This window comes from Eptatretus burgeri, chromosome 8, assembly GCF_056783735.1.
Source record: "Eptatretus burgeri isolate ZD-2024b chromosome 8, Ebu_testis_v1, whole genome shotgun sequence".
NCBI classification, from domain to species: Eukaryota; Metazoa; Chordata; class Myxini; order Myxiniformes; family Myxinidae; genus Eptatretus; species Eptatretus burgeri.
The window spans coordinates 25,566,278-25,579,523 of NC_140968.1; the positions used below are offsets into that span (position 1 = coordinate 25,566,278).

The 13,246-nt window shown below is 44.7% G+C and overlaps 1 protein-coding gene across 1 annotated transcript in view; it reads left to right on the plus strand.

The window, feature by feature from the left end:
- LOC147021355 (granule associated Rac and RHOG effector protein 1-like) overlaps positions 1 to 13,246 on the plus strand; it is a 32,841-nt gene that overhangs the window by 13,228 nt on the left and 6,367 nt on the right. The window contains 4 exon segments of the mRNA XM_085890436.1: positions 2,695 to 2,835; positions 3,033 to 3,128; positions 3,213 to 3,377; positions 9,999 to 10,277. Coding sequence (XP_085746562.1) covers positions 2,695 to 2,835; positions 3,033 to 3,128; positions 3,213 to 3,377; positions 9,999 to 10,277 — 681 coding nt within the window.

Genomic DNA, 13,246 nt, shown 5'->3' on the forward strand with positions numbered 1-13,246 from the left:
GTTGAGACCGTACCTCCCCATCACCTCCTCATCCTCTTTATTCCCTTCCCCAACATGTCCATTGAAATCTGCTCCAATCACCACTCTTTCATCCTTGGATACACTCTCCACCACTTCATCTAACTCATTCCAGAAATCTTTATATTCCATCTCACACCCCATATGTGGGGCATATGCACTGATGACATTCATCATCACCCCTTCAATTTCCAACTTCACACTCATCACTCGGTCAGACACCCTCCTCACCTCCAATACCCTCTTGACATGATCTTCCTTCAGGATTATCCCGACACCATTTCTCCTCCCATCCACACCATGGTAGAACAGTTTGAAACCACCTCCAATGCTCCTCGCCTTACTCCCCATCCACTTGGTCTCTTGTACACACAGTATGTCCACCTTTCTTCTCTCCATCATATCAGCCAACTCTCGCCCTTTGCCAGTCATCGTCCCAACATTCAGAGTTCCAACTCTCACCTCCACACTTCTACCCTTCCCCCTCTCCCACTGCCTCCGGACTCGCCTTCCCCGTCTCCTTCTCCTCCTTCGCCCAGCAGTAGCACAATTTCCACTGGTACCCTGCTGACCACCGGTACCGGTGGCGGTCGTTGGTAACCCGGGCCTCGACCGATCCGGTATGGAAATTCGTTTTGTTGTCCGCATAATGATTTGGCATAGGTTTTTACGCCGGATGCCCTTCCTGACGCAACCCTGGTCGCCTCTTACGACACAGGGATATGGTACACCTATTCTAACCGGGGCATACACCGGGCCCAGTACAACTGGTGCTCATTTCGCCGACCTCGGAAGGATGGCAGGCTGAGTCAACCCCCTGGTGTTTTCGACTTGGTTTATATATATATATATATATATATATATATATATATATATATATATATATATATATATATATATATATATATATATATATATATATATATATGTTTATATATATATATGTTTATATATATATATGTTTATATATATATATATATGTATATATATATATATATATATATACACACATTATATATATATATATACACACATTATATATATATATATATATATATAAATATATGTATATATATATATATGTATCTATATATATATATACACATTATATATATATATATATATATATACACACACATTATATATATACATATACATACATATATTAATTCAGTGTCCCAACGGGGCTTGAACTCAGGACCTCTTGGGTCCCAAGCCACTGCCCTTACCACTGCGCCAACACCAGGCTCCGTTTCAGACCCGAAGGTAACCATGGTTAACTCGGTGGATTCCAGCATGGAACCGTGGTTGACTCGGTGGATTCTAGCACGGCACCGTGGTTGACTCGGTGGATTCTAGCACGGCACCGTGGTTGACTCGGTGGATTCTAGCACGGCACCGTGGTTGACTCGGTGGATTCTAGCACGGCACCGTGGTTGACTCGGTGGATTCTAGCACGGCACCGTGGTTGACTCGGTGGATTCTAGCACGGCACCGTGGTTGACTCGGTGGATTCTAGCACGGCACCGTGGTTGACTCGGTGGATTCTAGCACGGCACCGTGGTTGACTCGGTGGATTCTAGCACGGCACCGTGGTTGACTCTGTGGATTCTAGCACGGCACCGTGGTTGACTCGGTGGATTCTAGCACGGCACCGTGGTTGACTCGGTGGATTCTAGCACGGCACCGTGGTTGACTCGGTGGATTCTAGCACGGCACCGTGGTTGACTCGGTGGATTCTAGCACGGCACCGTGGTTGACTCGGTGGATTCTAGCACGTCACCGTGGTTGACTCGGTGGATTCTAGCACGTCACCGTGGTTGACTCGGTGGATTCCAGCACGGCACCGTGGTTGACTCTGTGGATTCCAGCACGGCACCGTGGTTGACTCGGTGGATTCCAGCACGGCACCGTGGTTGACTCGGTGGATTCTAGCACGGCACCGTGGTTGACTCGGTGGATTCTAGCACGGCACCGTGGTTGACTCGGTGGATTCTAGCACGGCACCGTGGTTGACTCGGTGGATTCTAGCACGGCACCGTGGTTGACTCGGTGGATTCTAGCATGGCACCGTGGTTGACTCGGTGGATTCTAGCATGGCACCGTGGTTGACTCGGTGGATTCTAGCATGGCACCGTGGTTGACTCGGTGAATTCTAGCATGGCACCGTGGTTGACTCGGTGGATTCTAGCATGGCACCCTGGTTGACTCGGTGGATTCTCGCATGGCACCGTGGTTGACTCGGTGAATTCTAGCATGACACCGTGGTTGACCCGGTGGATTTTAGCATGGCACCGTGGTTGACTCGGTGGATTTTAGCATGGCACCATGGTTGACCCGGTGGATTTTAGCATGGCACCGTGGTTGACTTGGTGGGCTATTGCAGAGCACCATGGTTGACTCGGTAGTTTTAGTGCTGTTAGTTTTATTATTTCATGTGAGTAGCGCATAGTGCCCGCAGGTTGACCCTTCCATGAAACAGGATGGATAGTTTCCACATATTAAATACTTTGAAGGCAATCCAAATATTTTGCCAAAAGCTGCAAAGAATGTTTTCAGGACCGGTGGTAATTTTTGTTGGCAAGCTCTTTTATACATAATCGCAGCACATCAGAATTTTGTTTTTTACTTTTCAACATTTATTTTGCACCCATCTCTGCTCCCGGTCCCCTGTAGGCCACGGCTCAGCTGCGGGTGCCTGGCGTGGATGGTTGCCTGGTCGGTCGTGAAGTTCAGCAACTGTTTTGCTCACAAGCCCACCTCGTGACAGAGTCGCAGCTTCGTGAGCTCAACTCTTGTGTGGATAGTGCCCTCCAGGTTAAAGCCCTGATTGTTTAACCTCCCTGTTCCTTTCTCATATCAGGAGTTCCTTCCTGGATGTGACTGCAGCTGTTTGTAATGCTGCACGTTGACTTTCTGTATCACCCAGAGCAGTTTTATGCAGTCATTACAGCATTAACTGTCATGATATTTGTCATTGTCACATGACAAGGGGTTCCACTGTGTTTTTTCAGGTGTATGTTGAGGCTCTCGAGAGGTTGGATCCATGCAACTTTCACTTGCTTGCCGGTTTTGAGTTGTGGCCTGAACAGATCCAAAGTGTATTACAGGTATTAGATTATCAGATTGGGAAAATTTGTGTGATCCAAGATTGAGTGTTGCAATGGGAAAGGGTGACAGTTGTTTGCTCCCAGGACTGCTGCAGTGCAGCTGAGGCCCAGCAGGCAGGCCTGCGACAGCCCCGTGATGGTCCTGTTGCGTGCGAGCTGCCCTGCATGACCGTACAACTTCCTGGTGGTACCTTGGGCGGTGTGCCCTCCAGTGGGCCTGGTGCTTCTGAAAATCTCCGCAGGAAGCTGGTTATTTTCTCTAAATGTTATCCTCTAAAATTAATTGTATATATTTTTGTTTGTTTGTTTTGGATGCTGCAGTGGCTTCCACCCCCACCCCCTCCATGTTTTACTGATAAAAAGTTAGGAGTAAGGTCCTTTAATGCGATTAATTTGCATTTGTGCCATATGAATGTTTTATGAGTCAGAACAATGTTGAGTGTTTTCATTTTTGTTTGTTTCATAATCTTCAGTTACTTAGTTGCTAGGTCACACACACACACACACACACACACACACACACACACACACACACACACACACACACACACACACACACACACACACACACACACACACACACACACACACACACACACACACACACACACACTCTTACATAGATATATTAAACAAAAATTATTCTCTAACCCTGAAAGCGACATTATGCTGACATCATGCACAGGAGTACATCAACACATCACCTCCAAACTAAGACGGCCTCCGTGAGGTCCTCAAGTCTTTGAAGATGAAGATTTATGGTCACAAGTAAATGACAGTAGAGCTGCCGACCCAGGTTCTACACCAATGAGCTCGTCAAGATGACAGCACACTGTGAAATTATTTACTTGTGACCATGCGAAGTTTGTTTAAATAAAGATTTAACCATAAAGTTGGTTTACTTATGTGCATGACATCAGCACCATGTCACATTCAGGGTCAGAAGAGTCATTTTTAGTTTAATTTATCCTGCTGATCGCAACCCACTCCCTGGTCATTAGCAGGGCAGAAACTATGCATTTGGGGTGGGGCGAGACTATGCTTGTTGGTATGGTGATTAGCATGGCAGAGAGAATGTGTTCTTTTTGGGAGTTGATTCTTCTTGCTAACAGGTCGTGCAGCATTTGCTGTTATGGGACTTGACCAAGCTGTCTTGCTACCTCACCAAGTTGGGGGATATATATAAATAAATATATCTATAATTCCAGCTGTGCGTGTGTGCGCGACCGCTGTTTCTCGCCAACCACTGGTCCGATCTAATTGAAACTTGCCAGGTATATTGCTGGGGCCCTGTGGATGTGCCTTTTCAAGGTTTGATATTAATCGGACAAGTGCTTCCCAAGTTATGGCCATTTATTTACCAACCAATGACAGGACACGTTGCCGCGTAGGCGTGGCTGATGCGCCATTTAGTTACCAATGACAGGACACATTGCTGCGTAGGCGTGGCCGTTGGGGAAGAGATCCTCAGCCACGTTCCCCATTACGGGTTACAACTTATGGACTTCCAGATAGTGATGACTTACTGTATTCTAATAATTTCTCGATTTTTTTTTTTTATGTGCATTTATAGATAAACACAATGCCCCAATCCAGTTGTCGTTTACGAGAGCGAAGGAACAGCCTGTGTGGTTCTTTCTGGTTCGCGGTTTGAAAGTTTTTTTTTTGTTTCTTTGTTTTTTTGGGGGGGTCAGGGGGGGTTGCACGTACGGGCACGCGTCAGCGAAGGAATGGCCTGTGTGTTTGTTTCTGGCTCGTGGTTTGAAAGTTTTTTTTTTATGTTTTGGTTTGCACATACAGCCACGTACGTACGGGCATGCGAGAGCAAAGGAACGGCCTGTGTATTTGTTTCTGGCTCATGGTTTGAAAGTTTTTTTTATGTTTTGGTTTGCACGTACGGCCACGTACGTACGGGCATGCGAGAGCGAAGGAACGGCCTGTGTGGTTGTTGTTTCTGGCTCGTGGTTTGAAAGCTTTAATTTATTTTTTTTGCACGTACTAGTATACATAAATTCTCCAGGAGAGCGAATCCAGTGGCCAGTGGTTACCTGAGTGGTGGATGGTGCGAAGGGACAAACACAACCCTTCTGACTACTCTGTCCATTATTACATCAACAATTAAACTTTCCTGAGACTTACAATGTGTCTCTTTAAACTATGTGGTACTAACAACCTAATTCACCCATCGCTCCATGCGTTTGTGCTCACACTAGTTGGGGCCTTACCCTCTGTTCTTCATCTGTGCCTCTGCACAATTTTCTGGCTGGGCAGTGTGGCTCCATTTGCAGGTCTGCACACCTGCATACTTACACAATAGCACCCCGGGCACGCTAAGGCCGCCGCCGAACTTACCTGCTCGCTATGAATTATGGGGAGAGCTCTTCCGGCTTCCCCCCCCCTCCCAGTGCCCTCGCTGGCAATTGGTGATCCAGGTCCCTTCTCCATGGGTACCCAGGCCCATACACAAATTGAACATGCTCACCATGGGCTCATGGCCTACCCTGGCCGACAGACCCTCCAGCGCCCGGGGTGCCTTCCTCAACCATACCCATCTCTCGTGAGCCACACTCCCAACAGCCCGTCAAGACTTGTTGCACACCTGCACATATATATATATCTCTATTATAATACCAAGCTTGCACACTAAAAACTCGGCTCGCCATCACACGATCCCTATGAAATTGCTGTGGCACTTAGCGGACATGCTGACAATGTTTGGGAAGTCTTGGCGTTCCATAGCACCACTTGCATTTTGCACAATGCGTATTTTTGTCGTTCCCCGTGTACGGTCTGTCGTCTGCTACCAGCTATGTTGTACTGCTATCCCGTGCATGTGCACTGGTATCGCTAGTGCATATATATATATATATATTGTATATACATACACACACACATGTATATATAGTCACGTCCAGGGTCCGAGTTAAAACCCTACCTGGACAGATGGCAAAGCTTCTCCCTTGAAGGCTATAACCGAGACTCAGGGAGTAATGCAAGCGCGTTAACGAGCGTAATGGCGGAGAGGCGATCCACCCAGGAGTACTGGGATGAGTACAGGAAGCGTACACAGCATCAGGCGCGGCACTAGGGCGGCTCAAAGGGGTTTATCCGGGAACCCATGACAATTACGAATAGTTTCTTCAAAATAACCACATTTAATGCACAAATATTTACAAAGACGATAATGTAAAGGGAAAAATAAATCCTATGGTCGAGGCCTCGCACACCAGACGCAAACGCAGACAAAGGGTGACAAAATGAAAAGACCCCCCCCCCCCATCCCTTCTAAGTACACTGGTACTCAGCCTGGCCCAGGGCTGGTCCTTGTCAAACTCAGGATGGGGAGCGCGCTTCCACCAGCACGGGAACACACAGGAAAAATGGTGCCATCACCTGTTGCATGGCACACATGCGCAAAGTGGTGCTTCTCTAGAATTTGGCCATGCAACGGCCCACTCGAACCACTCAGCCACCAGTCTCCACGCGCGGTCCTCACACCGACCTCGTCTGTGTGTTCTGCCAAACCAGACGGGAGCCTTCCACACTCCACACGTGCAAAATGCGCCTGCCTCTCCTGCATGCCTTCGATCACTCACTTTTGCTCGTCCCATGCAGTCGGAACTTCCTCGCTCTGCGCCAGCCAACCTTCCTCTTTTATCACTCTCTCTCTCTCTCTCTCTCTCTCCTCCGCCCCCAGGGCGTGGCCTGCTTGTCCCCAAACCCGGGAAGGCGGGGCTTCTCATGTTTGTTGTCGTTTCAGGGACGTGTTTCCAGCTGTACAACCTTGCTTGAAATATAAAAAAAAACAAGGATAATCACAGAAGGCAATCACGTACTGGGGGACTTATTTTTACTCGCGAAGCGAATTGACACTGCACCACCCCTCGTGTGGTGACATGTAACACTTAAGCTCACAGATTTCTTAACTTAATTCCATTGAGATGCTTCTACTCTTCCATGGAACATACTACACTATACAATGCTGAACTTCCTTATTAAATCCTTACATCTACCCCCATAATCATCAATATGTATATATATATATATATATATATATATTATATATATTATATATATATATATATATATATATATATATATATATATATATATATATATATATGAACAGCCTGGTGTGTTGGCGCAGTGGTTCGGGCAGCGGCTTAGGATCCAAAAGGTCCTGAGTTCAAGCCCCGTTGGGCCACTGAATTAATACACCAGGGGGTTGACTCAGCCTGTCATCCTTCCGAGGTCGGCGAAATGAGTACTAGTGTACTGGGCCGGTGTATACCCCGGTTAAAATAGGTGTACCATATCCCTGTGTCGTAAGAGGCGACCAGGGTTGTGTCAGGAAGAGCATCTGGCGTAAAACATGTGCCAAATCACTATGCGGATCATACGGATGATCCGCTGTGGTGACCCCTCACGGCAGCAGCCGAAAGAAGAAGAAGATATACAGTGGGGAGAATAAGTATTTGATACACTGCCGATTTTGCAGGTTTTCCCACTTACAAAGCACGTAGAGGTCTGTAATTTTTATCATAGGTCCACTTCAAAGTGTGAAAGACGGAATCTAAAACAAAAATCCTGAAAATCACATTGTATGATTTTTAAATAATTAATTTGCATTTTATTTCATGAAATAAGTATTTGATCACCTACCAACCAGTAAGAATTCCAGAATTTGAGGAAGTGCACAATTTGAGGAATTCCAGTAAGAATTCCAGACCTGATAGTTTTGTCTTTAAGAAGCCCTCCCATTCTCCACTCATTACGTGTATTAACTGCACCTGTTTGAACACGTTATCTGCATAAAAGACAGCTGCCCACACTCAATCAGACTCCAACCTCTCCACAATGGGCAAGACCACAGAGCTGTCTAAGGACATCAGGGACAAAATTGTAGACTTGCACAAGGCTGGGATGGGCTACAGAACAATAGGCAAGCAGATTGGTGAGAAGGCAACAACTGTTGGCGCAATTATTAGAAAATGGAAGAAGTTTAAGATAACAGTCAATCTCCCTCGGTCTGGGGCTCCATGCAAGATCTCACCTCGTGGAGCCTCAATGATCATGAGAAAGGTGAGGGATCAGCCCAGAACTACACGGCAGGACCCAGTCAATGACCTGAAGAGAGCTGGGACCACAGTATCAAAGAAAACCATAAGTAACACACTACGCCGTCATGGATTAAAATCCTGCAGCGCACGCAAGGTCCCTCTGCTCAAGCCAGCGCATGTCCAGGCCCGTCTGAAGTTTGCCAATGACCATCTGGATGATCCAGAGGAGGAATGGCAGAAGGTCATGTGGTCTGATGAGACCAAAATAGAGCTTTTTGGTTTAAACTCCACTCGCCTTGTTTGGAGGAAGAAGAAGGATGAGTACAACCCCAAGAACACCATCCCAACCGTGAAGCATGGAGGTGGAAACATCATTCTTTGGGGATGCTTTTCTGCAAAGGGGACAGGACGACTGCACCGTATTGAGGGGAGGATGGTTGGGGCCATGTATCGCGAGATCTTGGCCAACAACCTCCTTCGCTCAACAAGAGCATTGAAGATGGGGCGTGGCTGGGTCTTCCAGCATGACAACGACCCGAAACACACAGCCAGGGCAACGAAGGAGTGGCTCTGTACGAAGCATCTCAAGGTCCTGGAGTGGCCTAGCCAGTCTCCAGACCTGAACCCAATAGAAAATCTTTGGAGGGAGCTGAAAGTCTGTCTTGCCCAGCGACAGCCCCGAAACCTGAAGTATCTGGAGAAGATCTGTATGGAGGAGTGGGCAAAAAATCCCTGCTGCAGTCTGTGCAAACCTGGTTAAGAACTCTAGGAAACGGCTGATCTCTGTAATTGCAAACAAAGGTTTCTGTACTAAATATTAAGTTCTGTTTTTCTGATGTATCAAATACGTATTTCATGCAATAAAATGCAAATTAATTATTGAAAAATCATACAATGTGATTTTCAGGATTTTTGTTTTAGATTCCATCTTTCACAGTTGAAGTGTACCTATGATAAAAAAATTACAGACCTCTACGTGCTTTGTAAGTTGGAAAACCTGAAAAATCGGCAGTGCATCAAATACTTGTTCTCCCCACTATATATATATATATATATATATATATATATATATATATATATATATATATATATATATATATATATATATATATATATATATATATATATATATATGTATGTATGTATGTATGTATGTATGTATTGTGTGTGTAAGAAATGCTGACTTTTAGAATATAATGAAAAGGAAAAGTACACTGCCTCAGATTTGAAAGGTAGCAATTTACTCTTATTATCTTGAGTGGTCGCAAGTCGGTTTCCACAATACACTTTGTTACTTTAATTCCAAATCACCTTTGTGTAGTGAAGTTTAATGTGCATAAACCATCAATCTATTGGGATGTGCACTTCCTCAAAATGGCCAAAGAAACCCTCACAATATTCAGCTGTTGGGAGTCTAAGGTGAGCGGTAAGCTGCCATTTTGATTAGCATAGGCAGTTTAGTTTGATCGTCATTTTATGCAATAGAGTGATTTGTGCGATTATCACAAGTAATAAGGATTTTAAGCAAATAATTTGTGCAATATTTTCCAATAAGGCATTACCACTGAATAGTGTGATATAATGCTCATTTGGGGGTATAACCTAAAGACGTCACTGTTGTGGGTCATTGTGGTGCTGCTATCAAAGCCTTGAGATCAAATGCAAAAAAAAAACTTCAGATTCACAAGAATGTAAGTTGTTTTCCAGATAATTAAAAAAATTATTTTGAATTATCATCCCCAACCAAGCACTCGTGCTATTGGCAAACTTTTGAAGCTATACCTGATGAAGTTCACCATTCTCTTTGCAGCTGGCTGTTAGACGGCTGATCGAGGAGGCATCAGGAGGAAAGTGGGTGATTGGGAAGAGATCAGAGAAAGAAAGTGAAACTACAAGTGAATCGCAAAACTATGCTAATGGCAACAGGCAGGAAGAAGAAAAGCAGCATAATGGAAATGACAAAGATGTGCAGTCTTCAATGAAAGCTGAAGAGGAGATTGCAGCCGAGATACTCTTTCATGTATGTCCATCTGTGTGGCGCACCGCGTGCAAGACAGCTGTGCAGCTCCTCTTCGGACAAGCCGGCTTGGTAAGGGAGGGGGCGTTAGAATGCACTCGTCTATCCCGGTTGAGCCATTTTGTTCTGATTTGTCATTGTTGTGCCCCACATATGGCATAACTCGTGATCGATGGTTTGGCTCAAATGAAGGAAGATGTTCGATTAGACTCGTACCATTCCGTACATTTTTATTCCCCTCACCAGAGGGGAGGGGATTGCATTTGGGTCCATTTGATTGTCCGCACAGAATGTGCTGATGTAGGCCACAAACACCACCTCGTGGTAGCCAGTAGTACACACACTTTTTTTTTTTTTTATCAACGAAGTACCTCTATAAAGTATGTACATTTAGAATGTGAGTACGTCTATAAAATACATCTCTCTATAATTCCAGCACACAGAGAAAGAGAGTGTGTGTGTGTGTGTGTGTGTGTGTGTGTGTGTGTGTGTGTGTGTGTGTGTGTGTGTGTGTGTGTGTGTGTGTGTGTGTGTGTGTGTGTGTGTGTGTGAGACACTGACCGCTGTTTCTTGACAACCACTTGTCCGATCTAATTGAAACTTGCCAGCTATATTGCTGGGGATCTGAGTATGTGCCTTTTCAAGGTTTGATATTAATCGGACAAGTGTTTACCAAGTTATGGCCATTTATTTACCAAACCAATGACGAGACACGTTGCTGCGTAGGCCGGTGCGCGGCCGGCCGACGATGACGTCATGGGCCGTGCCGGTTACGATGGGGAAATGGAAGTTTTTTTTTGTTTGTTTGTTTTTTGCTTTTGTTTTTTGTTCGTACGTTTTTTTTTTCTCTTTTTCTTTTTTTCTCTTCTCTTCTCTTTGTGTTTTTCCTTGCGATGACATTGCGAAAAGGCAAAATACGTAACATTCCGTACGGGCACGCAATACTTCCGGATAGTGATGACTTACTGTATTCTAATAATTTTTCCATTTATTTTGCGCATTTATAGATAAACACAATGCCCCAATCCAGTCGTCGTTTATGAGAGTAAAGGAATGGCCTGTGCAGTTGTTTGAAAGTTTTTTTTTTTTGTGTTTTTTGGTTTGCACGTACGGCCACGTGAGAGCGAAGGAACGGCCTGTGTGGTTGTTGTTTCTGGCAAGCGGCTTGAAAGTTTTTATTTATTTTTGCACGTACGGGCACGTACTAGTACTATAAAACCACACAAGTCCGGGTGAGGGTATGCAATCTTTGCTCATTCTAGTTTGCTTGGTCATGCTTTACATAAAAATGGTTATGGAGCCTTTGTAGGCCAGATGCAAATTTAGTTTATTACAAATGTCAAGCGATCCACTCGATCTATGGGGGTCTTTAACTCGCTAACATTTGCTTTCCCATTTCCTGGGCAGTTGCAAGAGTGGTCAAATGCAAACACCATGTCCAAGAGTTTTGCCTTTGGTTGCAATTACTGGTTGGGACAGGGGTGGGGAGCATAGAGGAGGTGGGAGAGGAAGAGAAGGAGGGAGGATAAAGTTTGATTTCAAGTTCATGTAGATGCTGATTATACAAATAAATAGATCGCTGTAATCCAAATGACCTGAAATGGTATCCAACCATACATTTCTCTGTTTCTGTAACACAGCCGGTACCTTATCGAGGTTTTCTCTTTCGATGCACCGTGTCACATTAATTTGGATGTTTCACGAGCATATATTGTTCAGCTAAGTCGTTTACGAACTGGTTGGCCAGGCTTGACCTTCGACTGGAGCTGGTTGAGGCAAGAATTAGTAATTTGTTAAGGGAAACAGAGATGACTCGCCTCGTCGTCGTTGAGAAACACCACGGTATCTTTAACATCCCCCAACCAATGCTCGCAGACTAGACGCCCGGCTTCACATTTGTCTGAGGTTAAGGGGGCCATTGGATGATGTACTTTGCGACGTGAAGCCCGGCCTCGGGAACACCAATCCGACAGCTTATAGTCAGACTGGGAATTGAACCCAGATTAGAGGGGAAGGTTCGAAGGTTAGTGCATGGGTGAAACGCTTCCACATGTGTACAGAAATCCATATTTTTGAAACGACCCGTACAGAGGTTTTCATATTTTTCTCATCAGAAAAACATGCCGTGATTAGAGGGAATTGAGATGCCATTCCGTTATGTTGCTTCGTTTCTTGACCCATTTCATCCGGGTGGGGTGCAATGTTAAGGCATCTTGACCACGATTATGTGAACTCCTATGGTAGTATTTTGAGGAGGTATTTTTGTACAAGTTAGCCAGGTAGAAAAGCTTGCAAGCTCGTTACCGTGATGAAATGTAGACGAAATTGTCACCATTGGTGTGGCTGCTCATGTAAAATATTTTAATTATGATATCATATGCCACGTGGTCTGGCTGCCATATTGGAAAAACGGAAAAACTTTGGACCTCTATCTCTGAAACTGCACCAAGGAAAAAGTTGAAACTTGGCACATGGCAAGTACTCATGGGGAATGTGATTTTTTTTATGACGTCATAGGTGCCTTCGTTATGTCATAATTGCATATGTAGAACGCTACATCTGATCAGTATGAAAGTTTGAGGGTCATCTGGGGATAAAATGGTCCATAAAAATTTTTTCATGACATCATCGGTCACGTGATTCGGAAGCCATATTGTTAAAAAAAAGAAAACCTTTAAAAATCCTCCTCTCTGAAATGGCTGAACAGATTGAAGCAAAACTTTACACATATGACCGCCTATCCATGAGGAACAAAAGGTTCATACATATGATGGTATGGCAGCCATATTAGATTTACCCTAAAACATGTAAAAAAAAAATCTTCTCCAGAATGGCTGGACAGATCAAGAGGAAGCTTCACAAATGTTCCCCATGGCATGCGTGTACAAGTTTGTTCAGCAATAATTGATGTCACATGGTTTGACAGCCATATTGGATTGCTCTTTTTCTTGTTATGACTTGCAATTTTCCCTTGTACATGTGCCATGGTGTGTTTTTACACTGACCCCTTACTTAAGGGGGTAGAATTGTTAATTCTGCCA